General features: G+C 45.7%; 9 protein-coding genes across 9 annotated transcripts; 8 read left to right on the forward strand and 1 right to left on the reverse strand.

Annotated features, from left to right (window-relative positions):
• Positions 1-591: 591 nt before the first annotated feature.
• Positions 592-3,720, forward strand: JR316_0002592 (Putative sulfate transporter; the record flags this gene model as incomplete). The annotated part of the gene is made up of 15 exons (XM_047888384.1): positions 592-706; positions 872-968; positions 1,026-1,131; positions 1,186-1,377; positions 1,429-1,541; positions 1,593-1,837; positions 1,891-2,032; positions 2,103-2,270; positions 2,563-2,625; positions 2,698-2,845; positions 2,972-3,080; positions 3,152-3,172; positions 3,240-3,360; positions 3,419-3,458; positions 3,535-3,720. The coding sequence occupies 15 exons, from the start codon at positions 592-594 to the stop codon at positions 3,718-3,720; spliced, it is 1,866 nt and encodes a 621-aa protein (XP_047753307.1).
• A 1,459-nt stretch (positions 3,721-5,179) lies between these two features.
• Positions 5,180-6,488, forward strand: JR316_0002593 (uncharacterized protein; the record flags this gene model as incomplete). The annotated part of the gene is made up of 8 exons (XM_047888385.1): positions 5,180-5,432; positions 5,494-5,756; positions 5,811-5,902; positions 5,964-5,998; positions 6,056-6,138; positions 6,195-6,252; positions 6,311-6,411; positions 6,465-6,488. The coding sequence occupies 8 exons, from the start codon at positions 5,180-5,182 to the stop codon at positions 6,486-6,488; spliced, it is 909 nt and encodes a 302-aa protein (XP_047753308.1).
• A 276-nt stretch (positions 6,489-6,764) lies between these two features.
• On the reverse strand, positions 6,765-8,734 carry JR316_0002594 (Acetylcholinesterase; the record flags this gene model as incomplete). Its single annotated transcript, XM_047888386.1, has 8 exons — positions 6,765-7,117; positions 7,168-7,249; positions 7,311-7,492; positions 7,549-7,650; positions 7,702-7,790; positions 7,838-7,859; positions 7,910-8,207; positions 8,267-8,734. 8 exons carry the CDS (start codon positions 8,732-8,734, stop codon positions 6,765-6,767), a joined length of 1,596 nt encoding a protein of 531 aa, XP_047753309.1.
• A 652-nt stretch (positions 8,735-9,386) lies between these two features.
• On the forward strand, positions 9,387-12,193 carry JR316_0002595 (uncharacterized protein; the record flags this gene model as incomplete). The annotated part of the gene is made up of 8 exons (XM_047888387.1): positions 9,387-9,409; positions 9,461-9,544; positions 9,628-10,075; positions 10,126-10,197; positions 10,252-10,335; positions 10,389-11,184; positions 11,248-11,423; positions 11,477-12,193. The coding sequence occupies 8 exons, from the start codon at positions 9,387-9,389 to the stop codon at positions 12,191-12,193; spliced, it is 2,400 nt and encodes a 799-aa protein (XP_047753310.1).
• A 447-nt stretch (positions 12,194-12,640) lies between these two features.
• Positions 12,641-13,703, forward strand: JR316_0002596 (uncharacterized protein; the record flags this gene model as incomplete). The annotated part of the gene is made up of 3 exons (XM_047888388.1): positions 12,641-12,660; positions 12,714-12,903; positions 12,963-13,703. 3 exons carry the CDS (start codon positions 12,641-12,643, stop codon positions 13,701-13,703), a joined length of 951 nt encoding a protein of 316 aa, XP_047753311.1.
• Positions 13,704-14,233: 530 nt separating this feature from the next.
• On the forward strand, positions 14,234-17,182 carry JR316_0002597 (uncharacterized protein; the record flags this gene model as incomplete). The annotated part of the gene is made up of 7 exons (XM_047888389.1): positions 14,234-14,256; positions 14,308-14,388; positions 14,447-15,035; positions 15,089-15,136; positions 15,356-16,154; positions 16,214-16,392; positions 16,451-17,182. The coding sequence occupies 7 exons, from the start codon at positions 14,234-14,236 to the stop codon at positions 17,180-17,182; spliced, it is 2,451 nt and encodes an 816-aa protein (XP_047753312.1).
• Positions 17,183-18,274: 1,092 nt separating this feature from the next.
• Positions 18,275-20,786, forward strand: JR316_0002598 (Cytochrome P450 monooxygenase 91; the record flags this gene model as incomplete). The annotated part of the gene is made up of 16 exons (XM_047888390.1): positions 18,275-18,401; positions 18,473-18,486; positions 18,616-18,672; positions 18,730-18,767; positions 18,821-18,864; positions 18,916-18,984; positions 19,132-19,169; positions 19,221-19,351; positions 19,411-19,627; positions 19,675-19,775; positions 19,829-20,032; positions 20,095-20,124; positions 20,174-20,407; positions 20,468-20,500; positions 20,552-20,580; positions 20,638-20,786. 16 exons carry the CDS (start codon positions 18,275-18,277, stop codon positions 20,784-20,786), a joined length of 1,515 nt encoding a protein of 504 aa, XP_047753313.1.
• Positions 20,787-21,365: 579 nt separating this feature from the next.
• On the forward strand, positions 21,366-23,996 carry JR316_0002599 (Cytochrome P450 monooxygenase 91; the record flags this gene model as incomplete). The annotated part of the gene is made up of 18 exons (XM_047888391.1): positions 21,366-21,495; positions 21,560-21,622; positions 21,678-21,712; positions 21,772-21,825; positions 21,891-21,928; positions 21,982-22,025; positions 22,086-22,154; positions 22,217-22,245; positions 22,303-22,347; positions 22,403-22,533; positions 22,600-22,850; positions 22,904-22,970; positions 23,026-23,229; positions 23,291-23,320; positions 23,373-23,606; positions 23,661-23,693; positions 23,757-23,785; positions 23,839-23,996. The coding sequence occupies 18 exons, from the start codon at positions 21,366-21,368 to the stop codon at positions 23,994-23,996; spliced, it is 1,644 nt and encodes a 547-aa protein (XP_047753314.1).
• A 387-nt stretch (positions 23,997-24,383) lies between these two features.
• JR316_0002600 (Para-nitrobenzyl esterase) lies at positions 24,384-26,912 on the forward strand (the record flags this gene model as incomplete). Its single annotated transcript, XM_047888392.1, has 9 exons — positions 24,384-24,565; positions 25,032-25,413; positions 25,467-25,764; positions 25,824-25,845; positions 25,899-25,987; positions 26,037-26,138; positions 26,189-26,370; positions 26,421-26,502; positions 26,560-26,912. 9 exons carry the CDS (start codon positions 24,384-24,386, stop codon positions 26,910-26,912), a joined length of 1,692 nt encoding a protein of 563 aa, XP_047753315.1.
• Between the last annotated feature and the right edge of the window lie 755 nt (positions 26,913-27,667).

The raw sequence follows: 27,667 nt of genomic DNA on the forward strand, positions 1-27,667 counted from the left end.
GCTTCAGCTGTGGGGGGTGAGTATGCCAGATAGGGTATTGCTTGGCCGGATGTTCCGGAGGGTTGACTTGATTGAAGCAACGCAGAGTGACAGCCAGTGTATTTCACCCTCAGACTGAAACATCAATCGGAGTCGGGAGGACAGTGAAGAAAGTTGCAAGTCGGAAGTGATTGGCGCATTATGTACGGAAAGAATATTCCTCCAGTAATGCGAAAGAAGCAGTTGGCTCTCAATCATCAATGACGTACAATGCTGGCTACATCAAGGTCAGGTCTGCCACAGTGGATCTGTTCGACCTCAATTAAGGAGTGGTGGAACTCCGAGGAAGGCCAACCGTTCATAACGACAAGTGCAACTAGTTGGCCAGTAGCTGGCATACATTGAGAGCTTTGAGGCCAGACAGGGGGCTTAATTATGCGTGAGAAAGTATTAATAATATAAACTCACGTCATTGGTCAACAAAGTTGTGCGCCGTCCGGACCACAGTTTTTCAGCGCTGCACCCATCTTATATTGGAATCCGATTCACATGAGCCACAGCTTACTTCCACCCGATCCACCTGCATCATCTGCAGCGTCGACCACCTCCATCATGGCAATCGACTCAGTTTCCCCGGAGCCCACCCAGGAGACAGAGGAAAGGACTGCTTTGCTGGATGTTGAACGAGGGCCTGATTCTTATGGCGCTGCAGGCACTCCGCACTACTGTAAGCACTCCCTTATCTTTAATCTCTGAACATCACTTTTTTCGGCGTCATCCAACGAGCAGAAATCAATCTGTACGCTCAAATGATTTTGCCTCGTGGTCGTACGGATTCCCACCGCGCCTGCAAACCTAGGGGCCAAGCTTGCGCTAACCCATCCTCTAATAGTGCCATCCAACTCTCACCAGAAACGAGATATACTGTTAAAAAGGATCAAGTACTATATACCATCCACCGCATGGATACCCAGTTACTCCCCGTCATTGTATGTCCAATGACCTCGGACCCCTGTTCGGCTCAATCTCACCAATTCCTTTCGCAGATTCGGTGGCGATTTTTTGGCTGGAATTACAGTCGCTTCTATGCTCATTCCCCAGTCCGTCAGTTACGCCACGTCTTTGGCAAAGCTTAGTCCAGTTACGGGATTGGTGCGCCGTTTTCTTATTGCACACTTTCCTTCTGCTCATGAGATTTTTTTTTAGTTTTCAGCGTCCATTCCAGGCATTGCATACGCTCTTTTGGGGACCTCTAAGCAGTTGAATGTAGCCCCTGAAGCTGCTCTAAGTCTTCTACTTGGCCAAGCTGTTTCCGAGATCCGTCACGATTATCCTGATCCCCATGACGGCCAGGCGGATCTTGTTGGACTTAGCGTAGCTACAATGATCACGCTTCAGGTTAGTTATAGCACCTTGGGTTCTAAACGTGTCTAATTACTATCTGCGCAGGTTGGTTTGATCTCGTTCCTTCTTGGATTCTTTCGACTGGGATTCATCGATGTTGTATTGAGTCGGGCACTCTTGCGGGGTTTCATTTCGGCAGTTGCTGTTGTAATTATGATGTGAGCCATTTCATTTGTTACTAGCTATGCTCATCTTTAACGGTGTTATAGCGAACAGTTTATTCCCATGCTTGGCCTCACTGCGCTCCTGCACAGTGCTGACCCCGAAACAACCTATGACAAGGCCATATTCCTTATCAAAAATGCGTTCACCCACTCCCATGTACCTACTACGCTCATCAGTTTCTCGGCCCTTTTCACCTTGGTAGCCCTACGATCCATAAAAAACCGATTTAAGAACACCTGGTGGATTTATCGCGTGCCTGAAGTCTTGGTCGTGGTCATTGTGTCAACTGGTAAGCAGTTAATTCCAATCCTACTCAGACAAAACTAATAAACATGCGTTTAGTGTTATGTGAACAACTTAGATGGGACAAATTGGGCGTGAACATCCTTGGAGCAGTTGACGTCCAAAACAGTAGTTCATTTATCGAGTTCCCCTTCCGCCGATCCAACTTTAGGTTCCTTCGGCGCACAACGTCCACCGCAGTGTATGTACACATCAGTTTGCATAATACCCCTTCCAACCGTTCTTTTACTGACGTTTTTAACAAATCGCAGTGTCATTGCCGTCGTCGGATTCTTGGACAGTATCGTTGCAGCCAAACAGAACGCCGCGCGATTCGGGTATTCGATCAGCCCCAATCGCGAGTTGGTGGCACTTGGAGCTGCTAATCTGGCCGGGTCGTTTATTCCGGGAACGCTGCCGGCATTTGGATCCATCACGAGGTAAGTAGGGGGAATTCTGAATCACGTCTCTAAGGATGTGATAATTTTGAGAATCTCTCTCCCCTGACCTATTCCCCTCCCGCTCTGTCTCTCTCTGTGTGTAGGTCACGAATCAACGGTGATGTAGGAGGACGTACTCAGATGGCATCGTTGGTTTGCTCCAGTGTTATTCTGCTGGCTACGTTTTTCCTTCTGCCTTGGCTTTTCTTCCTGCCGAAATGCGTTTTGGCTGCTATGTATGTGATAACGTTCTTTGACGATGGGGATATGACTGATTTTTTTTTTCGTATAGCATCGGGCTTGTGGTTTATTCACTTCTTGCCGAGGCTCCCCATGAAATTTTATATTACTGGAAGTAAGAATCCAAATTTCCTCGCTTCATACTACCCAAAAAATTCCTTCTGAACACGGGGCTAATTTATTATAGCATGGGAGCGTGGGTTGACTTAACCATCATGGGTCTCACCTTTTTCCTTTCTATAATCTGGAATATCGAAGTGGGAGTGGTAGTGGGACTAGTCGTCTCGCTCCTGTTGGTCGTACACCGCTCGTCGAAAACGAGGATGACTATTTTGGTGAGGGTCTTAAAATCTCTTTCTCTTTCTCTCTCTCTCTTTTTGTGTCCCACGCTTGTTATGAAATTTGCGAGAGTTGACGTCCATTGACTTCTTGGTTTAATGTTCTTTGTTCTTCTTCTTTAGGGCCGTATTCCCGGTACGGATCGATGGAAACCTTTGAAGGAGAATCCTGAGGCCGAGGAAAGTGTAGCAGGCGCATTGATCGTACGGATTCGCGAGAACTTGGACTTTGGTGAGTGGACTCTGTTCGACAAGTTAGCGTATTGGGAGAATTCTGTGTTTAACTTGGTTCGTTGTTCACAGCCAATACCGCTCAAATAAAAGGTAATGCTGTTTTCTGCATTGATAGGTGAATAGTGGCTAATTCGAGTTTGTCTATGTATCGTATCAGAGAGACTTCGTAGGCTGGAATTGTATGGGATTCATAAGTCCCATCCGTCGGAGGAGCCTAGACGCGGGCAGACGTCTGTGTTGGTCTTCCATTTGGCTGATGTGGATAGCTGCGATGCTTCGTGAGTCTTCACTTGAACCTCTTTTGTTACATTCACTGAACAAAGTTTGTTATCATAGCGCCGCGCAGATATTCTACGAATTGCTTGAAGAATACAAGGTATTTCTTGTCTCTATTCATTTCCCCCCATGCCATTTTTATTGACTTACGGTGGTTGTGCTGTGTCGTGTCTCAGAACCGCGGTGTTGGACTGTTCATCACGCATCTCAGGCCGACTGTAGAGAAAACCTTCATCAAAGCACATATCTTTGACTTGCTTGGGTCTGGTGCGTTTAGAGACAATGTCGCTGATGCGATGGCGATCGTCGAAGGATCTGCGTATGCTCGTATGCGGGAATCGAATTATCTTGGAAGTCGGTGAAACGATTACGAATTACGAAACGTGTACAGAGACGATCACGATCACAAAAAAAAACACAATGTAATGGACGACGACCACGACAATGACGTTAATGAAGGATAAATCGATAGATTGTGGACGGACGCAAAAAAAATTATTATCATACTACAGACGGATACACTCTCTGATCGATCGCGCACATTGGGATCGTTGGGAACGGAAAGGAAGGGATATACGACGAATGGATATTGCGGGTCAATAATGGAGGAAGGGTGGTGTAGAGCTTCATCTACTTGCTGATTTTGGTTATACCTTGGATATCAAAATGTTTTTCTTCCGTCATTCACTTGTCGCGGTAACGTCGACTCTATACTTTCATCCATCCATGCTGCACTTGCACTTACATTTTTTTTTTACTCTATCTCTCCCCCTTTTAATAGACACCATGCCCATGACCATGAACCATGCCCCCCATGCACGACATTACCAGATTTGAATTTCTGATGTTCAGCGTTTGACTTTTCACGGTTATGTTTCCATTTCCACTTGTATATCTGGTTTACTATTACCCCCACCGCAATCTATAGATGTTCTGCAATCTCCTTGGTCCGTTGCGGAATTTTCCATTTTGTGTTTGTGCTGCTTTATGGACTCCGCTGCTCTTTCCCGATTTGGGCGTTTGTGCCCGTCGTCCTCTGCGTCTCTTGGAGTTGGTTGCGCTCTTTGTTCAATCCAACTTGCAATCTTCACTGGGGTATGGAACACCGCAAAGTTCATTCTTCCCTGCGTCATTAAGCGTGGTTTTTTTTTTTTGGCTATGACGTACCTTTAATTTCACGCGGAATTGGGCTCACCTTACAATATGCAAAAGTAGGATGCCCTGCGAAACACGAGTGTCTCAGACGTGTAGTACTAGTAAGTAAGGTCCGTGTAAAAACTATTAGAGTTGACTGACCTAATCTCCTTTCTCCCCGGATTTGTTTTTGGGGGAATTAGAAATCCAATGGACTCATTTTAATTTTTCAAAGATATAGGCCGTCGAACACAAAACTATCAAGGACGCTAAAGGTGCTTTGATCGACGGTTGGTCACTCTTCCCAACCTGGATGTATGCGGAAGGTGTGTTTCCCAATTTGGAAGTTCGATCCATTACCATTTTCGTCGTACTTCCTTTTTCAGGCCACAAATCACACCGATTATATCTCTGCCTAGACTACTATGACAAAGTCCCTTTTCACGCTCTTTGTTTTATCTTGCGGGGTGGTGGAGACGACGCTTTCCATCTCACATCTTCTCGCCGCCCCACTTGAAAAATGTAACCCTTTTTGTTTTTTTTTGTTAACGTCGCCGTTCAAACACGCCGCTCTTCATTGTTTGAGGGGATTCAAGCTAGACTGACTTTTTCATATTTAATCTTGCTATTTTTCCCCTTGTGTGAGGCTTGCTTGCTCTCTTTCGCTTTCACCGCCCATCAGTCCAGATGGGGTCCAATTTCCACGCCGTGTTCTATGTCCTGGCGATTGCGCTGGTGCTATTCGAGACATGCACCGCGAACCCGCTCCCACTCCCCCAGCCTGGATCTCAATGCATTGTTGGGTATTGTCCAAAGTACTTTGCGAACTTCCCGCCGCGGGGGAGGAGGGCGCCGTCGCCTACGATCGAGTTCAAGACGAACGCCCAGCGCCTCGCGGGTGGGATCCCGCTCAACCCGCCCATCTTCCGTATGAAGAACGGTGAGCTCGTCTTCATTGCTTTTGTGCTTCTAAATCAAGTACTCATGGTACATCTTGCTAGCCCCGCTGTGGAACCGCTCCCCTGCGCCCGCGTCACCTCCCCAACCGCGCGCGTCGCCTGATTCAGCGCGCATTTCAACCATCGAGCGCTGTGGTGTCGTCGCTCTCCGGGACGATAACGATAAATTGGTTGGATACGTTGGGAGCAACGCACCTGACTCTGCGTATATCCGCGTTCAAGAAGATCTTTCGGACGCTGTGACGGTCTGCTTCACCACCCGCGTAGGCCGCGTGCGCGCGCGGAACGTGCCGTTCTTTTTGGCTGTATGTGTTACCTTTATTCACTTGTTCATGCGTCTTATGTCATTGTCATTGTAGAGTGAATGGGAACTTCGCAGGGCGTTCCCTCTGCTTGGTTTGGTGCAAGGTGTGCATAATAATGATACTAATATTGGGCCTCAGTCTACACAGTAAGTCACCACGATTCCCTGCAAATTCCCTCCCGTAATGACTGACATCGTCGTTGTTTAGCTACCTTATCTTTGGCGGTGTGGAGCTTCCTGGAAGTATGTGCTCAATGTCATCTTATGATCAGCCTAGATTCTGATGTTCGGATTCTATAGCCCCACCATTGACCCCTGCTGTCACTCTTAACAACAGTCTCTCGAACTTTACGAGCGTCGAAAGAGGAGTAGAAACTAGCGTGGTATGTTTCGATTTTTGAGGTTGCAATTTTTCATGTCTGATGGATTTCGGCTTTAGTGGAGCGTTAACACTGAGACAGGGAACATGATCGCTCAATGGACGAATGAGGACGGAAGTAAGTCTGCTTTTGGATTCTACTACTCAACGACACAGATTGACGTTATTATCCACAGGTCAACCTGACACATACATATATTCGTTCAGAGGCATCTTGTACGCTACAGGAGACCCCGAGGCTCTGCTTTCCTTCTTCCAAGGCGAGGCTACGCACCTTGTAAGTGATAACATGGCATTGGGAATGTCACACAGCTCATCCACAATATCTAGACCATGAAATTTATCGAAACGTAATATTTTTTTGATCGTCGCTCAAGGACTGTAACTACAAACGGACTCGAAACGGACTTCTCAGCTATGAAGCCGTTGCCACTGTATTACTAGTGTTTGCTCATACTATAGCTCGGACCAAACGTAAAGTCAAAGAATGTATTTTTATAATTTGTAGGAGTATTTATTCAGCCTGTAACACCAAAGCCTTGATGTAATTTGTACAAAGCGTTACCATAATCGGGATCCAATAGTAGCAATCCCAGGACATGCACGGTAATTTGACGAAATTATATATCACTAGGCGCTTGAAACCAGAGCTGCAAAGTCCAGGAGTTGGGTTATATTTCCGCAGGTCGAATCCAAAATTGTTCCTTTGGTGAACTCCATCCCCGTTGGATTTACGAAATTTCCGAGAACCACCGTGGTGTTCGTCGTGGCGTCGTACAGAGGCCATCCGTAGTCGATCAACCCCCGGCCGGGATTCCTTGCAAAAGCGACCCAGGCACCTTGCATATACTTGGAAAGCGCGATTTCATTTGGCGTAATGAGAATAGATGGATTTATCGTTCTGTACGTCCCGAAAATAATAGGTATTTCGGCGAGATGATAAGCCCTAGTGTCCGGGCGTGGAGAGATATTGGGGAATACACCTGCAGCAAAAAATGAGGTAGATGAATTTTCAAACTAGAAGTAATCGTACCCTGGTATTGGTAGCGCCAGGTTCGAACGCCTGCATTGACACGATCTTGAGCGGCAGAGCCTGCAGGGCACGTAAAATTGACCTGCCGAATTTTATAGTAGGTCTTTGCAATAGTCAAACGATGGCATATGCTGGTGGCTTACCTGGGTTTGCACATCTGAAAGTATCTCAGAAACGAAGGGGGAAGCTGGCGGAGACAGTCCAGCCACTTCAGCGGCTACGGTGAGAATATCCCCCTCGTTAGCGGTGCTGCCTCCCAACAACGGCACTTTCAAAAACTTTCCAGCTTTGGCGCGCTCTGGGATGTCCGAGAAAATGGTAATGTCTAGAAATTTGAATGAATTCCATCATACTTGGATAGTATAGTAACAATACACGTACTATCGAAGAGCAGATTGAACGTTAATCCCGATTGTATAATTATATCTTCCAATGTACGGAAGGGTACAGCTTTCATACAAGCCAGCTGAGCGGCATCAGGAACTATCAGAGATTCAGTCATAGTGATTGACATCCTGTCATTTCATAACGTACCGGCTCCACACCCAACTTTTGAGGCTAAAGTATTCCATGTTCCGTCAATGGCTGGACTGACGAGTAAACCACTTGTCGCGAATCCAAGACTAAAAGGAAGACTTAGATGAAATCGTTTATGTGAATATTCACTCACTTTCCAGATTGTTCGATGGCACCTAATGTTAATTAACCTGTGTGTATGGTATGGAGACAAACGACGACCAACCTTTCACGATGGTGTCATTAAGATGGGCGTATGTATAAGCCTCGACTGCAAAGGCTCCGGCACTCTGCCCAAAGATGGTGATACGGTCTGGATCGCCCCCAAAGGCACCAATATTTGCATATACCCAATGAATAGCTGCATTGATATCAAGCAGGCCAAAGTTTTGCGTTAACGTCCTGTTCGCAAGCTGTGGCGAGTTTGGTTGGCCGAATATGTTCATACGATAGTTGAATGTCACCACGGTGATGTCGTCGTGATCATTTACGAAGTGTTCACCACCGTACTCAGGTAGATTGCTCTACATAGAATACGTATAAGTTAGCGATCGCTTGAATAAGTTGTATAAAAAATATTTACTGAGCCAAATTGAAACCCGCCACCGTATATCCAGATGAGTACTGCCGTTTTTTGCTGCCTCTTTACACTTGGAGCCCATATGTTGACCGTCAGGCAATCCTCTGATTCTGGTACATCAATACCTTGCCCTCCCGCGACCAATAAGATCCCTTTATAGATCGGAGAAAGATTCTGTGGGCAGGTAAAACTGTAATTTGTGGCCTTGAGAACAGATGTGCGGTTAGGTGGGTTATTCGGTGCTTCCCAGCGTTGCGCTACTGCATACGGTATTCCTAGGAATTGGCGAACACTTGGGGTGACCAATGTACCTGAAACTGGCCCCTGTGCTGTCTGGACAGTCAGGCCATCTGATGTCGCTGTAACGTCCACGCGGACGGTGTGATATATTGCTAACAACGATTTCGAGAGGATCTGGAGGAAGTGCATACGGAAACCAATGATACTGTGAACTTCATTTTGGCCCCACATTTATACCTTTACTATACAACGTATAGGGTGCTATATTTAGCACCGATTTAATGAACAAGGTCAGGGAACATTTGAACCCTTGAGTAATTGTCTCAATTTGAAGGAAACACTAGACTGAATATATTGACATATCGCTCACCACTTGAATAGGTTATCGTCGAGGTGGTAGCCTGTTCAATCCTTCGAATGTATAACCGATTCCTCGATCCAGGAACAATGTGCCGTACACATCATGATCCTTGTGAGATGGGGGCCTGGTATCGGCGAGAAAATGCAGATAGATTTACCTTCAATGTGAGCACATCAAGCAAGTCTTATCTTATCTATTACATAGGATGTTACTGAAGTCGTCGAGGGGGTATGATCTTGACAAGGTTCTAGAATCGTGGAGAATATTGAAATTAGAATACTTTTTTGGCCTGTAACGAAGACATTGTAGGTGATTTTCGGCCCGACACATGGCGTTAGAGACTGTTGCATCCATTGTTGTTGGGTTTGCTGGATGATGGGCCAGCATCATGTCTTTGAGATTCGTGGGAAATCCTAGAGGCACCCTCACGTGCAACAACTTTGGCGGCTACGCGTTTGATCAGGTGTGGGACACTACTTGATCTGGCTTAACTGCTTCCCCAGTTTCTGCTACAACCTACAAATGACACCCAAAAACGAGAACAAGTAAATTTCTTACCAATTTCTCTATCTTGATGCTGAACGTACCTTCTTCAGGTCCAACTTGCAAGGCCCTTCCGATAGTCCCATCACCAGTGGCAACCACAGTGCAAATATTTCAAACTTAGAGGCAGGAATCCTGTAAGCTTGGAGCATGCTTTACTTGTCTCGTAGTTTAAACTAATAAGCCAAACAATTTGTAGATTTCCAGACACTCCCTGTAGCCTTACATCATTTGGAAGTGATGTAGAACTGATGGATCCCACAACGATTGCCCGAGAGATGGTCGGCGAGTTTGTGGAGTGTTCAGTTATAGACTTCATAAAGACGTATCTTCCTTTCGCTCCGAATAAAGCACAGACCCAGTGTATCGTCCAGAGGCTTCTTCAGGAGTCCCCTTTAGCAGGAGGAAGCCCTGACATTACTGCATTCAATGGATGGGCAGATATTACAAAGGCAATTGCATCGGCGGCCCCAGAAGTAGGGCGACAGGTCAACCAATTTAAATATCATAACATGCCTAACAAAAGGCTTGCTTCGGGAATACGGGGTTTAAATAACAGAATTGATGCTGGATTTATTCGAAAAGGGGGGGAGGGCTGTAAAGAGCTCAGTACAACAGATATAGCTGTCGTCATAGAGCACAGACCCTTACCCAAGTTATATCAACATGTTAGTTTTCAAACATTTCTTTAGAACTTTCAAACTGATTGCTGCCATAGAACGCCCTCAAGGCCGTTTCTGCAAATGTTCAAATCATGAACGACGATGCTCGTCGCATGTTCACATTTGGTGTCAGTGTTGTAGTATGACTTTGCAAATAAACCTCAAGCTAACAAAATTCAAAGATAACTGTTGAATCCTCTGAAGTCATTCTCTGGTATCATTGTCGTTCCCACTCTGCGGTATCGAAGCGTTTTAATTTAGTCAAGGTAAGACGATTTTTGACTCTGATACGTCCGCCTGTTTACTTATCTGAAAATAGAAACCGCATCTCTTGCTCAGGGTGCTCGCAGCTTTCTCGTTTGCCACAGAAGAGCAACTCGGTTATGACCCCATGATTACTAGAGAGCAAGATGGGCGCTATACCTTCAAGCTACCTGATCCTACCTCATCTGGTTTTCAAAACTTCAGAACTATTAAGACACTCTCTGAGTATCGTACGAATAACATTACTGGCCGCATGACTCGTGTGTACACAGTCAACAAGCTCGATGGCGAAGGAAAAGTTGTCGGAGGACCACTCGTTCTTAAGGATGTCTGGCTAGACAAATCTGCGAAAACGGAGGGGGAAATTCAAAAAGAAATATTCAAAGATATTGAAGAATTTTGGGCCCGCCCAACAGACATACAGGAGATGAAAAAAATTCAGGACACCCACAAACATCTCGTTAACAGCGGAGAATACAAGAAATATTTTCTCGAAATCGTCCTCGATCATGTGGGTACCGTCACCACCGAGCGTCCTAGAGCGTCTACCCTTAGACGGGGGCTACTTCTTGACTCCATATGGGAAACAGATATTCCAAAGCTCTCTAGCACCAGCACCGTTACGTCTCAGGGTACCGGCACCAGCTCTACCAGCGTTTTTTCCGAGACGCGAAACACCAACGCTGGAACTCATCCCATAGAATTTGAAAATATTGATAAAGTTCCCGTTTCGCATCGCCCTTTTGATCCTAAAAAGCGTTATCAAGTAATTTTCAAAGATGTTTGCCGGACCGTGGGGCAGCTTAAATTTCTTGGCGAAGTGGTGGAGGTGCTACGCCAGACCCTCATTCGTTAGTGCCACATTGATTCGCTCTCAGATCCTGATATCATACTTACACATTGTCACGCACTAGCTCTTCAATTATTACTCTGTGCTGGATGGGTCCACCGCGACATCAGTTCGGGGAACATATTGGCACACAGGGCCAATTTAAAGGCCAATCAACAACCCTGGCAGGCCAAACTGGCCGATTTCGAATACGCGAAGAAGTTTTCCCATAGTTATTTGACACCCCGTGACCCTAAAACGGTATGTTCTGAATGGAATCACTACAAGATCGTTGTTGATCTAGTATCCAATAGGGAACCCCTTATTTTATGCCACTTGAGGTTATGTTCAATAGTTACCTTTACGATCCAAGGTTACAAGCTGCTGCAAGGGGAGAATATGATATCAAACAACCACTTGAAGATTTTATCCGTGAAAGGAAGAAACAAAGAGCTGCTTTGTTGCAGTCGAAATCTCCTAAATACGTGATTCACAACTTCCAACACGATCTTGAGTCTGTATGGTGGATTCTCCTCTGGACTGTTACTTGCCGTATCTATTCCAATGCTGCGTTTGCTTATGGGAGGCGAATCTTTGTTAACCAGAATGAACGACGACTATGCTTCACTGCTGTCAGCATTTTGGACGAGCTGGAGAAATTCTTGCCTACACCCAAATCAGAGGATGACCACACGTTTGCAGAGATGATTGAAAATCTACGAGACTTCATGAATAGCCACTACATTTCGCGCGTCGCAGGAGACAATCAAGGCAAACCCGAGCATTATGTTGGAATATTCAACATCTTCACTATTTGCTTCAATACCATGGAGAGGACTGCGTCTGATTGGGCAGGAATACATTTAATTGTTGATATATCGACCCAAAATCAGCCAGTATCTGTGGTTCCGGGACGACGAAAACGCACACGCGAGGAAGAAAGCATTGCCGATGCGCGCCAGGTTGACGGAGAGGAAAGATCTGAGGCGAAGATGCCAAAGATAGAAGAGACTCTGGAAGACAGGAAATAGGAATAAAGTTTCAATATCAACACGGTGGTTTGTTGCCTCTTTTATGTTGGTGCTCGTGTGTCTAAGATATGAATCAATTCGAGCTACTACTTTAATCTGTACTCGTACCCTTAGTATTTGCGATTTAGTTGTATCAACATTGGATCAGCGACGATTTGATATTGAATGAAATGAAAGCTGACTTGAAGCCAGTGTCCGACATTTTTTCTAGGAGGGCACCCCTTTAAACTTCAAAACAAAAAAAAGAATGCAATGATACCGTGGTCAGGAGGCTGCACAAAGCAAATAGTCACACCAAATCATACCATTGCTGACAACGCACCTCAGGATTTATTGCAAGTTCGATATATTATGGTTTTAGTAGAATACGATGAAAAGCATTGTTGTGTACCTTAAAATGGCACAGGGGCCGTTGCTGTGCGAGTGGCAACTACTGCACAGTTTTTGATGTTCTACATCAGTGCCTCGTAAGTTACAATCTCATGAGCTGTGGTCTGTCTGAACTGACAATTATACCAAGCCCTCGAGTTGTTGCTCTGCGCCGGATGAGTCCATTGCAATATCAGTGGGGAAAACGGGGAAACATCATGGGTTATTGCAAGAATCTTGACGACGATAATCAACCTTGGAGGGTCATTCTTGCTGACCTTGAATATGCAAAAAAATTTCCACCTGGAGAGGACTATTTGCCATCGCTGGATCCCAAAACTGTAGGTCGTATATAAGTTTCAATGTCTAGACACTCCCTAAAGATTAATATGCATTTTAGGGTACACCGTATTTCATGCCCGTCGAGATTATGACGATGATGACACTCTTTTCTGGCAATGTTTGTCGGGAACTAGTGGCGTCCAGCACCAATAAAAGCAGCGCTGGTGGTTGTACAGGTATATTTGAATCTTCGTCTTCAGTTTCACAGGAGGAAGACATATACCTCCGCGCGCAGAGGAAAAGACAAGCAGCACGGGAAAAGAAAGAGAAAGAGAAAGACGTTGAACGCCCTAAAGGCGTCGCTCATAACTTCCAGCACGACCTCGAGTCCACTTGGAGGCTCGTACTTTGGTTGATAACTTCTCGCACTGGAGACAAACCTGCCCAAGAATATAGCCGACAGATCTTTCAGAATACCATGCAGTTCGTCCCCGAACGATGGCAGGCGGTAATTTGCGAAATCGAAGAAGAACTCAGGAAATGTATGGGTCCCCTGGGCGATTATTTTGCGGGACAGCTGGAAGATCTACGAAGTGCGATGCTCCTCACCTACATAGAGCGAGAGCGCGATGACAAAACGAAGGAAGTTTCCTCCTATGTGCCGATCTCTCAAGCCTTCCGGACTTTCTTCCAGGATATTGAAAAGACTAAAGATATTTGGGCGAATATTCCGTTGATCGCTCAAAACCATTACATTGATCCAGCTGAACGCAAGCGACCCCGTCCGGATGACGACGAAGGCTTTCCGGGGCTCATTGACGACGGAGCAGAACCCAAGATGAAGTTGCCTAAAACATGAGAATCGTGATTGCCAAACTCTAGTTCAAGTGTATTTCTTAAGCTATCTATATTATAGTAACAAATAAAATACTATGGCAGTAACATCAATGACCGTTAAAAAAGAGCGCAAATCTCAAGGAAAGGTGTAGCAGTGACTATAATTGCAGAGGTTCGACGAACTTTGACTTGAGGGTGTTACTGAGACGTCATCGTTGAAAGGGGTACTATTGATCTTGACAAGGTTCTAGAATCGCGAAGAATAATGAAATTAGAATACTTTTTAGTCCCGTAACGAAGACATTGTGGATCGTTTTTGGCTCGACACATGGCATTAGAGACTGGCCTCCTTTGTCATTGGGTTTGGATAATGTCGCCGAGATGATGGGCCAACAAAAAGACAATGGGAGATCCGTGAGAAATCTAAAAGGCACCCTCACGTGCATCTGATTAAACGCGTCGCGGACATAACGCCAAGGCCTTACAGAACACTACTTAAAGAGCAGCCAAAATTCGGGTTGACATTCGCTTTTCCACCAGTTTTCGCCACAAATGACCAGCAAGAACGAACACGAGTAAGTTTATGGCAACTCTTTTCATCTTGATGCTCAACATATCTTCTTCAGTCTAGGTTCCTTGAAGAACTTGAACCCTTCTAACCCTATCACCAACCATAGTGCCATGTCAAACTCAAAGTCGGGCGTCGTGTAAGTCAGAGCCTCTTTTACTTGTCTCGTACTTTAAACTAACCATATAAATTTATAGAATACCAGACACTCCTCGTAGCCTTAGATCATTTGGAGGCGATGCTGGATTGGTGGATCTACGCCCCACGATTGCCAAAGAAATGGACGGCGAAATTGTGGAGTGCTCCGTTGAAGACTTCATAACTACTTACCTTCCTTTCGCGCCAAATGAAGAGCAGACCCAGCGTCTTGTGCAACAGCTTCTTCAGGAACAACCTCCAGCAGGAGGAAAGGTGGCAACTCGCAGTACTAAGGCTCCTAGGCCCTCGATTTTAGTGGGCAACAAGGATCAGTATACCTTCCGTTCATACCCTAATGAGAAGGGAGATGTCAAGCTATCCTCACACGGCTCTGAGAATGTAGCATTCCGTGGATGGTCAGCTATTGCTGAGGCCATCGCAGCCGCGGCGCCAGCCATAGGACGCCAGGTCACCCAATTCAAGTACCACGATATCCCGAACAAAAGGATTGCTTCGGACATCTTGGGTTCTAATAACAGGATTGATGCAGGATTCATTCGTAATTTTGCGGGTACCTCATCTGAGCCCAGGACCACAGACATAGCCGTCGTCGTAGAGTTCAAACTCGCCACCAATTTGAAACAAGCTGTGAGTTTTCAACCATCTGCTTGGGCACCTCCAAATACTGACCTCTGCCATAGAATGCTCGGCAGGCTGTTTCGGCAAACGTTCAAATTATGAACGACGATGTTCGTCGTATGTTCACCTTTGGTGTCAGTGTTGTAGTATGACCGTATGAATTTGAAGCAAAACTGACCATTTCCAAAGATCACTGCTGAGTCCTCCGAAGTGACTCTCTGGTATCATTGTCGTTCGCACTCTGCGGTATCGAAGCGATTTAATTTTGTCAAGGCAAGGCGAATTTGACAATGGGACTGCTTTTTTCATGTTTACTTATCTGGCCATAGGAACCGCATCTCTTAATCAAAGTGCTCGCCGCTTTCACCTTTGCCACCGAAGAACAACTTGGTTACGACCCTCTGATTACTAGAGAGCAAGATGGTCGTTATACCTTCAACCTGCCTGATCCTACCTCATCTGGTCCTCTTCAACAGTTCAGAACTATTGGAACCCTCTCCGAATATCGTACGAACAACATCACCGGTCGCATGGCTCGTGTATACACAGTCAACAAACTGGACCCCGAAGGGAAACCTGTCGGAGAACCTCTCGTTCTCAAGGACGTTTGGCTGGATGAATCAGCCCAAACTGAGTGGGAAATTCAAAAAGAAATATTCAAAGATATCGAAAAATTTTGGGCCAGCTCGACGGATATACAGGGGATGAAAGAACTTCACGACACCCACAAGCGTCTTGTTACCAGCGGAGAATACAAGAAATACTTTCTCGAAATTGTCCTCGATCATGTTGGTACCGTCACTACGAGCCGTCCGGCAGCATCAACCCCTAAACCAGGGCTACTCTTCAGCTCCACAATGAAAACGCATAATCCGAACATTTCCAGCACCAACAACGTTACGCCTCAGGGTACCGGCACCAGCTCTACCAGCGTTTTTTCCGGGACGCGAAATACAAACGCTGGAACTCATCCCATAGAATTTGACAATGTCACTCCAGTTCCCGTTGCGGAGCGCCCTTTCAAGCCTAAAAAGCGTTATCAAGTGGTGTTCAAAGATGTTTGCCTAACCGTGGGGCAACTTACAACCCTTGGTGAAGTTGTGCGTGTGCTGCGCCAGACCCTCATTCGTAAGTGACCGACTCGGCACCATATTTTGATATCATGCTTATATATCGTCACGCACCAGCTCTTCATCTGCTGCTATGTGCCGGATGGGTACACCGCGACATCAGTTCGGGAAACATTATGGCACATAGGGCGGATTTAAAGGCTGCCAAACAGCCCTGGCAGGCCAAACTGGCCGATCTCGAATACGCGAAGAAGTTTCCTTCGCTAAACGATCGTGAAGCTGGTGATCCAAAGACGGTGAGTTGTGCATGACAACGTCTATTCAACATACCATTGTTGATGTGGTGTGCAATAGGGGACCCCATATTTTATGCCACTTGAAATTATGCTCAAGCACTACCTTTTCGATCCGAGGACACAGGAACATAGGGATGCTGTGGCAAGGGGAGACAAGCCTAAACCATCCAAAGACAAGGTTCGAGACAAGAAAAAGCAGAAGGGGGACGTTTCTTCACAGCCGGATCCAACCAGACATGTAATTCACAATTTCCAACACGATCTCGAGTCTCTTTGGTGGATTCTCCTTTGGACTGTTACTTGCCGCATCGATTCTGAAGCTGCTTTCGCTTATGGGAGGCCAATCTTTGTTAATCAAATCATTCCAACCCACGAACGACGAAAATGCTTCAAAGCCAAAAGTATTGTGAAGGAGCTAGAGCGGTTCTTGCCACTACCCAAAACAGAGGACGACGACACCCTCGCAGAGATGATCGACAATCTCAGAGACTTCATGAATGACGCATACGTTGCACGCATCTCCGAAGGCAATGAAGACAAACCCGAGCATTACGTTGAAATATTCGACAACTTCACCTTTTGCTTCAATGTCATAGAGAACACTGCGTCTGATTGGGCCGATATACCTTTGATTGTACGTACAGCGACCCAAGCTCAACCAGAATCCGTGGTTCCGGGACGACGCAAACGCACACGCGAGGAAGAAAGCATCGATGCGCGTCAGGTTGACGGGGATGAGAGATCTGAGGCAAAGCTGCCAAAAACGGAGGAATCTGATGAAGAAGAATAAAATGTCAATGTAATTTACTCATTTTCGAACACGCGGTTTGTGATTTCAACGTCTCCGAGTCGATAATACTAAATCATAGGTTGGTACTCTATGTTTACCATACAAATTAATTACTATTTTAGAACAAAATGAATGCAAGGCCTCCCTGTTTAATCCGCCAGAAAAGCAACTAAAACCCACATTCATTCCGGACATGGCGAGCTTGACCTTCAAGCATTTTCCGAAACGAAAAAATTGAACGCACCTATGTCGCTCAAGCTAAAAGGTGATAGCGTGTGGTAGGTAGCAAATTTGTGGGACCGTGGGACATCCACAATCACAAAGGTCCAGTGCTCGATGTTTTTTCGCTTTCGCCTTACCAGTGCCCACTCGTGGTTCTACTTGCTTGATCTGTGTTCTGCGCTACAAAGTGTACTCAGCCCTCCCGACGTTGCTCTGCGCCGGATGGGTCCATCGGGGAGCCTTGACTTGTGTGAGGCATACAATTGGATGGGTGTTAGGTGCGAGGTCGAGGTCGAGGTCGAGGGACAGTCCAAGCTCTGGTATTCAACAGCGTAGAGGGGGAGGGCATGAGCAGTGCTTCTTGCTGAGGAGGGATGCATGACTTGAGGAGTGTTATGGTTGCTTATCGACGACGGGATGAACGACGGAAACGGAGAGCAAGACAACCAACGAGGAGGGAGTGGGCGGAGGGCATCATAAGCTACTCTGTGGGACGGTGAAGGGTGCCGGTGGTGGGGAATGAGATGGTCACAATCGACAACAAACAGGATCTCAACATCTCACATGCCGCCGGTTGCAACTTGCCCACCAACTTCCAATTGTCGCTTTGTTGTGGTTGACAATTGCATCTTCACCCGGAAAGCATGCCTCTGACTTCATTTACATTAGACGAGAACCTTCCTTGACTCCAATGGGTATCCGCGTTTGGTTTATCGAATCCTAGTCGAAATTCCTTTTGGCCTCAGGCGTAGACCCGGGTTGGCCGATACTGGGTTCCGTTTGCTTATTGAAAGCAGACATGTAGTTTTCTTAATATGGACTTGATATTTAACCAGCACTTGGAATTCCTGCATTACCCCCTTGACGAATATGGCTATCCTGCAGATCATATCCGCTCTTACAGTTCTATGGATCTCCTTGGGTTTCCTCAGGCGGCGTCTCTATCCAACAGTACTAGAAAATGTTCCGGGGCCTCCTGGCGAGTCTTGGATTGCAGGTAAGCCCTAAAGCCGACATTTCTCTTTGTTACATTGTCATGTTTTTTTTTTTTTTTTTGAATATGTTCAGGCTCTTTGAATTATGTGCGGAACCACAAATGATGGGATTATCACCAAAATCTTGCTGATACATGTAAGCGCTCGCATCTTCGCTAAACATCTTTTAATTATCATTATCAAGTTGGGAAGGTTGTTCGTCTGAAAGGAGCATAGAAGTCGGATAGGCTCCTCGTATTCGATCAGAAGGCCATGTACCATGTTTTGGTCAAGGTGTGTAGGATTTTTCTAGCCCGCAGTATTTCATGTAATGATACAACGGACGTCAAGGACTATAACATCTATGAAGAAACAGACTCTTTTATCGAGTAAGAGCTGTCACTGCTTGGATTGACATCTTATATCTCATCTTGACTTGAAGGGGAAATAAAATTATGTTTGGACATGGCATATTCACTTCGCTAGGTTCGTACGCCGCAATCTTGACGAATCATGGCTCATATTAACTCATTGTAGGGGACGAACATAGGCGCCATAGGAGGATGTTGAACCCTGTCTTCTCAAGTGCTCATATGCGACAAATGGGTGCGCATACTTTTACCTTGCGTGATGCTTCCGTTAGGTATTTATTAATATACAATTCCAATATTTTACGAGGTTGCACACAAGGTAAACACCTCTCCTATACCAAACCCTCGCCATTTCCTAATCAATTCTTTTCTTAGGTAAAAGACGTGTTCCTCAACAAGGTTCAGAATGGGCCACAAGAGGTAGATACTTCTGTACTCTACTTCGTCCACAGTGTGCTCAAGTGTTTACAGGTGGACGTTGTCAATTGGATGACACGCCTGGCGTTGGAACTCATTGGGCAAAGCGGTCTCGGTTACTCGTTCGACGAATTAACCGAAACCAGCCCTCAACATAAATATGGTTTGATGTCGAAGAAACTTGTGTGAGTTATTTTTCAGATGCATGTCGCCTCATAGACACTCAAAATCTGGTTGCGCTTAGTACCATGCAAGGGGACGAATTTGTCCGAGACTGGGTTATGCCGAGGCTCACTAGAATTGGCACACCTGCGTTCCGTAAATTTCTGGTCGATTTGATGCCGTTTGAGGCAATTGCTGGCATGAAAGAGATCGTGAATGTCTTGCACGATACCTCCGTGCTGATCTTTGAAACGAAGAAAAAGGCATTAGCTGAGGGAGATGAAGCCGTGCAAAACCAGGTCGGCAGAGGGAAGGATATCATCAGCATCTTGAGTGGGTATTCTAGATTACTTTTACTATATTCGTTAATCCTCTTTCCATGAAACGAAACGTCCTGGCGTCAGATGAAGACAAGCTCTCTGACGAGGAGGTTTTGGCACAAATCACGTATGGGTTTTAGCCTGCACTATATTGCATAGCCTCTGACAATCGGCTTGTAGCTCGTTGACGTTCGCTGCAACTGATACTACCTCCGGGGCTCTGTCCCGTATTCTTCACCAGTTGGCTATCCACAAAGACGCCCAAGACAGGGTCAGAGAAGAAATCAAAGAAGCGAGACGGGAGAATGGTGGACAAGACATTGGCTATGACGAATTGGCTACACTACCCTACCTTGACGCGGTATGCAGAGAGACTCTCCGGCTGTACGTATGCACTGGCACTACCTGGTGAGATAGAAAAAACATTGATTTGCCTCTACCTACAGTTATCCCCCGATTTCATGGGTTCCAAGAGAGTAAGTATCGTTCTCTAACAAGGTCGCGTTGTTGCTTATACACTCTCAGGGCCAATGAAGATGTTATACTTCCTCTATCCAAGCCGATCAGAGGTTTGAATGGCGAAGAAATTCGGGAAATACCTGTTCCCAAGGGGACCAATGTCAGCGTCTCACTTCTAGCAGCTAACAGAGACCCAGATCTGTGGGGACCTGACGCACTTGAATGGAAACCTGAGAGGTGGTTGAACCCTCTTCCTGAAGCTTTGGTCGAAGCCCATGTACCCGGAATATACTCACATTTGTAAGTCAAGTATGCGAGATATGATATGCAGCGTTAATCCTGTGACGCTTTCTTCTGCAGGATGACATTCCTGGGAGGCGGTCGGTCCTGTCTGTGAGTATCCTTCTTTGCAATATTCCTCAAGCACACTGATATCTTCCCCAGTGGATTCAAATTTTCCCAACTGGAGATGAGTACGTAGTTTGGTCCCAACACTATCTATACTCTTGATAATCTGACGAATTCTTCAGAGGTTGTCCTCACTTTGTTGCTGGAAAATCTTGAATTTTCGCTCAGCAAACAACCGATTATCTGGCAAATGTTTGCCATATCCACACCCAACGTCGATCCCGACAGTGTGATACCCACCATGCCGATGATCATCAGCATGGCTAAGTAGCCGACTCCAAAGATCTTGCGCCCACTTCTCTTGCCATGCTCGAAACGCCTCGTTTGTCCCTACAGTCTAATTTTTCCTTTACATGTATATAGATATAATTGTATGACCTTTTATCAAATCATGCTGCGGAAACGAAAGGCCTTCTCGATGAATGTTTCGGTATGGTACCCGCGACTGTATTATTTCGCTCATCATGGTAGACTAATATTGTCACTTGGGTGATGCAGTGCACGTCGATAAGGGGTTTGATTGGTCAATCAATGCCATCATGACCCACAGCCAAGACCGGATAGAGCGCTTCCTTCCAGCCGTACCACATCTCCCCACTTGAGCTCCGCGCCTCGTCTGAAGTTTTCGTTCGATTACTCTCTGGAGGCATGTATCCTCTTAAATTCGATAAATGATACGGCCTCGGACCATGAGAGGTATGATCAAACTCCCCGATGTTCTCAAAATTCCTAGAAAATATAGAGTACGCTTGGGATGACGAGCCAATGCGCGCTTGTGGATACCGCCGTGCCCGAAATAGAGCGCAATTTAAAAAGAGCCTTGGGATTGGAGATGAAATTATCCGACGTGATGCCTCCCCTTCCGACTATCATCACCTCTCTCGCCATTTTGTGGCTCTCATTTCGCCTTATCCGTCGTCGTCTGTTTCCAACTGCCCTCGAGAGAATTCGTGGTCCACCTGGAGAGTCGTGGATCACAGGTATGTTGTCCATGTGTTTCTGCAAATTGTCGACTTGAATTCTTTCCTGAAACGCTATATATAGGATCTCTCAGCCAATTGCAGCATCATAAAGCCTGGAATTTTCACCAGCATATTGTCGATACATGTTCGTGCATTTCGATTCTTGCTAGTAGTAGCACTGATTAACCATTTGCACGAAGATGGGAGCGTCGTGAGGACTAAGGGTGCATTCGGGGTAAAGTTGTTGTGGTAAACCGATGGTCATTAACTGAAAGAGACGTTTGTTACTCACAGGCGGATAATCTCTATCTTTTCGACCCGAAAGCCATGCACCATATTCTTGTCAAGGTATGCATCAGGCCACAAGCGCTTTGTGACCCTTATATTCTCACTGAGAATTATATCACATCAAGGATCAGCACATTTACGAAGAAACTGACTCTTTCATCGAGTGAGTATAGAATATGCTGTTTTGCGCTCAGTATATTTATGTCCACTCTGTAGAGGAAATAAAATCATGTTTGGTTCTGGAATTTTCACGTCGTTGGGTGAGTTTTCAAACCTGTAACGGATTGGACAGGCGGACAACTCGGTTCTGATTACAATAGGAGACGAACATCGGAGACATCGAAAAATGCTCAATCCCGTCTTCTCTAGCGCTCACATGCGCCATATGGGTATGGTGATCCTTTCTCTCTCACAGTACTCTTTGCCATTAAATCGCTGTTCTCAATAACAGTCCCCATATTCTATGATGTTACACGGAAGGTACAGTTGACAGGCGGTATATCCATCTCACTACGGACTTACATCTACTCAATGCAGGTGAAAAATCTCCTAGTCGCCAAGACTCAGACAGGACCGCAAGAGGTGGGTTTTAAATAACAAATGAATTGGCTAGACTCCAATGATTGTCCGCTGGCAGATTGACGTCGTAAGTTGGATGACACGTCTTGCGATGGAGATTATAGGTCAAAGTGGGCTTGGCTACACATTCGACGACCTAACCGAAAATGGTGTCCAACACGAGTACGTCGTTGTCTCTAAACGGTTGGTGTAAGTATTGGTCCCCCGCAATCCGTGTTGTACCCTATTTAAAAATTTCTAATGCTCTGATTCCAGCACAATGCAAGGAAACGAGTTCATACGCGATTTTGTAATGCCCAAAATAGCCAGAATTGGGACTCGTTCGTTCCGAAAGTTCGTTGTCGACATCATGCCATTTGCAGCCGTCAAAGAGATGAAAAATATTATTGATGTGCTGTACCGAACTTCTGTGGAAATCTTTGAATCAAAGAAAGAGGCCATTGCGAAGGGAGACGAAGCACTTGCAGCCCAGGTGGGAAAGGGAAAAGACATCATTAGCATTCTGAGTAAGATGGTCAACTTAAAAAAGAAAATCATGTTTTAACTGGACGTTTTGTAGTGAAAGCAAATATGCTGGCCGACGAAGGGGAGAAGCTTTCGGACGCCGAGGTCATCGCTCAGATAACGTCCTTCTTCTCTTCTATTGACAAGAGGCAATTTGAAACTCATTTTCTCTTCCAGGTCTTTGACATTTGCGGCCACTGATACAACCTCAGGTGCCCTGTCTCGAATCTTACACCAGCTTGCCATGCACCCGGATGTTCAGGCTAAACTGCGTCAGGAATTGAACGACGCGAGAAAGGCCAACGGAGCTGAAGACCTTGATTACGATCAACTTGTGTCCCTGCCATTCTTGGATGCAGTATGCAGAGAAACGCTTCGCCTGTGAGTTTATCACCTTTTCTCAGTCCTACGCCAGAGTGCTGATCTGACCATTTACTCCTAGATATCCCCCAGTATCTATGGTTCAAAGAGTGTACGAAATTATTCCCCATGATAGCTCCAACAGCAACTAATCCTCAGCTTAGCACCCGTCAGGACGCCGTATTGCCCCTGCTTAATCCTATCAAAGATTGTAATAACAACGAAATCCGAGAAATCCCCCTACCAAAAGGTACCACCGTACTTGTATCAATTCTCGCATCAAACAGAGATCCAAATATTTGGGGGCCGGACGCTCACGAGTGGAAACCCGAGAGATGGCTTAACCCACTTCCCGAAAATTTGATTGCTGCCCATGTCCCTGGTATATATTCGCACTTGTAAGTGGAAAGAACAAGCTGGTTGAAAATAGTAACCACAATATATTGCAACAGAATGACTTTCCTCGGCGGAGGAAGATCCTGCATGTAAGAGAATTTGCAGCGTCTAATACCATGTTAATTTATTGCTCACATATCTATTTTTCTTAGCGGATTCAAGTTTTCTCAATTGGAAATGAGTAAGTGGATTGACTACATGTATACAACGGAGTTCTATAACACCTATTTGTAGAGGCCGTCATCTCTTTACTCTTACAAAACCTGGAGTTCTCTCTTGGGCGGAAAAAGATTATTTGGCAGATGTTTGGAATTGCTCAGCCCAACATTGATCCGGATAGCGTGAATCCAACTATGCCCATGATGATATCAAGTGTTCAATGTGAGGCATAATTCATTAGTGAGAAAAGAATCACCCTTACAGATACTATTATTTACAGAATCAGTAGATATACATAGCTTAACTCGCTAAGTAAATTTGCTCTGTAACTATAACTCGCGTTCGGATTCCGGAATGACCCCTATGCAACTCAAGTCGCGTCAGTCGCGTCGCTCCTGTGATCGAGATTCTAGGGTCATGTGATCAGAAGTTACTGTCGGCCACCAGCTCGAAGGGTTGTCAATGCTCTCTGAACTGCACTCCAAGCATCGTACCTGATCTTAACCCGCGCGAATCTGACCTTCTAGTTTATCCTGCAACTCCGACATATCCCACCAATGCTCCATCCTGCAGAATGACAGTCGCTTTATAACTCTCCTTTCTTTTCGGCGTTATACGTCATGTCAGGCTATTCATTTATGCAAATTTTTGGCCAGGTCATGGAATCACAACCGTCGGAGCTGCAAGATGACGACGACAAATCTTGTCCCAGTGCTGAGTTGACAACAAACTATCCCGCTCGCATCTTTCGAGACTTGGAAGGACTGGGGATAGCGGGGTTCTTCCAGAATTTACTCTCAAAGTAGTTGGTGTTGGATGAAAGCAAAGTTTTGACCTCATCCCGGTAAGTACGCCTCGCACGCTACCCATTTTCTTTGAGGCCAAGCAACAACAAAATGTTTAGTCGGTCGCTCGAACGTTACGCCATGCAAGCGCTCTGTTGTTATACCCCCGTTCATCATGTCATTTCACAGGGTACCATATCCAACACTCTCCGTGCCATACTTCGACAATTGTGCCATCAAATATGGTTGATAAACCCCTTCCGAATGACTAATGATACACCTCGGTTATACATTCTGTCGTTGGTTCCATGAACTTATGAGTCACTCCAACTATAAGTGGCTTATTAATATGTATGCCAGGCGACGTCTTCACAGCTGCTTATCGCTGTATAAATAAGGGAAGGAATGAGTCCCGTTCAAGTTGTGTTAAAGCATGAAATACTTTCCGATATTTTCGACGACATTGTTGATTATATCTTCTAGCTTGCCTCTGGCCGCTACTGCAAGGGTAGATGGCTTGACAGTCCAAACGGTACAGGGACCTGTATCTGGCACATTGGTCTCCCAAAATGTTCGCCAATTTCTCGGGGTACCCTATGCAGTGGCTCAGCGTTGGGAGGCGCCTGCCAACCCACCGAATCGAACATCTGTCTTCAAAGCCAGCAATTTCAGTGCTACATGTCCGCAGAATCTCACTCCGATTTTTAAAGAAGCCCTGGTACTTGCGGGAGGACAAGGAATAGATATTCCAGAGTCAGAGGACTGCCTGACAGTCAATATTTGGGCACCGAGCATAAAGCGACAGCAACAAACGGCGGTTCTCGTCTGGATTTATGGTGGAGGTTTCCAATTTGGCTCGGTAAAGGTGTTTTTGTACTACAGTGGTTAATGTCGCTAACCTATACATATTTCATGTAGAGCAATCTACCTCAGTACAGTGGTGAGAACTTCGTAAACGATCACGACGACATCACGGTCGTGACATTCAACTATCGTTTGAACATATTCGGCCAACCAAACTCACCCCAGCTTGCAAACACAACGTCTTCTCAGAACTTTGGTCTACTTGATATCAATGCAGCTATTCATTGGGTCCACGCGAACATTGGTGCATTCGGGGGCGACCCAGATCGTATCACCATATTTGGGCAAAGTGCTGGAGGTCTCGCAGTCGATGCTTATACGTATGCGCACCCGAACGATACAGTGGTGAAAGGTTGGCTCTGTTTCTTCTATCCATTTAGAAACGGTTAAATAACACTTCAAGAAATGTAGGTGCCATCGAACAGTCTGGAAAGTAAGTTACACACCACTCAAACGCGAATGATAAATTTTGATTTTTCATCATAGTCTTGGATTTGCGACAAGTGGTTTCATTGCCAGTTCAACCATAGACGGGACATGGAACACTTTGGCGTCGAGCGTTGGGTGTGGAAATGGTAAGTTGAAGGAATATGACCCGTTCCGACCACTAATTGTTCCTCGCAGTTTCTGATTCCGCTCAATTGGCTTGCATGAAAGCCGTACCCTTCCGCACATTGAGGGATGTAGTCAGCGAATCGGGATTAACATTCAATCTCCTCTTTGATAGTATGTCCTCATTTCTACGCTATTAGACTACAGCTTATCGAAGTATCTAGATATCACTATATTCTCCGATATCCAGGAGCGCGCAAAAGCAGGAAACTTTTTGCAAGTACCGCTTTTGGGTGGTAGCACCCTTAACGAAGCAAACGTTCTCACAGTGGCTGCTGACGTGGCAGGGCTGTCTCCACCCACTTCCCCCTTCGTTTCCGAGGTAGTTTCTGATGTACAGACTCAGGTAAGCACCTCCACTTTTTGGCTAGCAAAAATATTTACACATCACCTTAGGTGAATTGGACGTGCCCGGCAGGCTCTGCAGCCCAAGATCGTGTGAATGCGGGTGTACCTACATGGCGCTACCAGTATCAGGGTAAGGATACAATATGTCTCGTTCAAGCTTCCGTTTAGTTTATTGGATTTTCTTTAGCTGTCTTCTCCAATATCTCACCACGTCCAGACCTTGGATCCTATCATCTCTCCGAAATCCCTATAGTATTTGGCACATATAAAACGGTGAACCCTTCCATCCCGGTGACGCCCAACGAAAGAGCCCTATCCAAGTATATTCAAGGCGCTTGGGTTGCTTTTGCGAAAAATCCCAGACGGGGATTAATTGACTACGGGTGGCCCTTGTACAACGCTACGACAAACAGCACAGTGGTTCTTGGAAATTTCATGAATTCGACAGGGACAGTATTCACCAAAGGAGCAACTCTCGATTCGACATGTGGAAGTGTTACACAGCTCCTCGACTTTGCGGCCTTTGTCACACAAGTCTAAGGATGCATACTTTTGCACTCTGGGATTTCCGTCGATTTCCTTCCTATGATATCGCATTTATATATAATATCTTCGAATGTTTTTCGTATTGCTATGTAAACACTTCAATAGTTTATCTGAATAAACTTCTGTGAGCTTACGTTGAAAGCACTGGCAAATGGTCGGAAAATTTCCATTTACACCAGTTTACTTGCGAGGCTGGCAGCGTATTATACGCAGATGTGCCATAGCTTCAGAAACCGATAGAACTATTCTGTTCTTTGCGCGCTATTGATGTTTTCGTCTGTACACAGAAACGTGTATTCTCTTGATATCAGCAGGAACGCAATGCTCAAGACCTTGATTCACCTATCAAGACACGTATTTCCGTTTCTCAGGTTCATCAACTCGAGTGTACATCCTCTCATTTTAGTTGAAAACGCTTTGAAGTACCATACCCAGACGGTGGGTTATATCCTGTAATACCCCTTTTTTATGTGATAGTTTGATCAAAGACCATGTGAAGCCCCTAATTTCATTAATTTTCAATCACGCGATCGCGATTTAACGTTGAAAATTCGGCGGGAACCGCTTCCTTTCCCTCCGCTCACACTTTGCTGCTTCAGTAATTCATACCGGCATATTTCAAGGATCTGACACTCTTGACAGAACGTTCATCCTGAAGTACGCTATGGTGCACTAACGAGATTCGCTTGGGAAACTTCTCATTCAATTTCTATTCAAAGTTCACAGACGGAGGACGAGCCGCGCCATCG

Source organism: Psilocybe cubensis, chromosome 2, assembly GCF_017499595.1.
Source record: "Psilocybe cubensis strain MGC-MH-2018 chromosome 2, whole genome shotgun sequence".
Taxonomy (NCBI): Eukaryota; Fungi; Basidiomycota; class Agaricomycetes; order Agaricales; family Agrocybaceae; genus Psilocybe; species Psilocybe cubensis.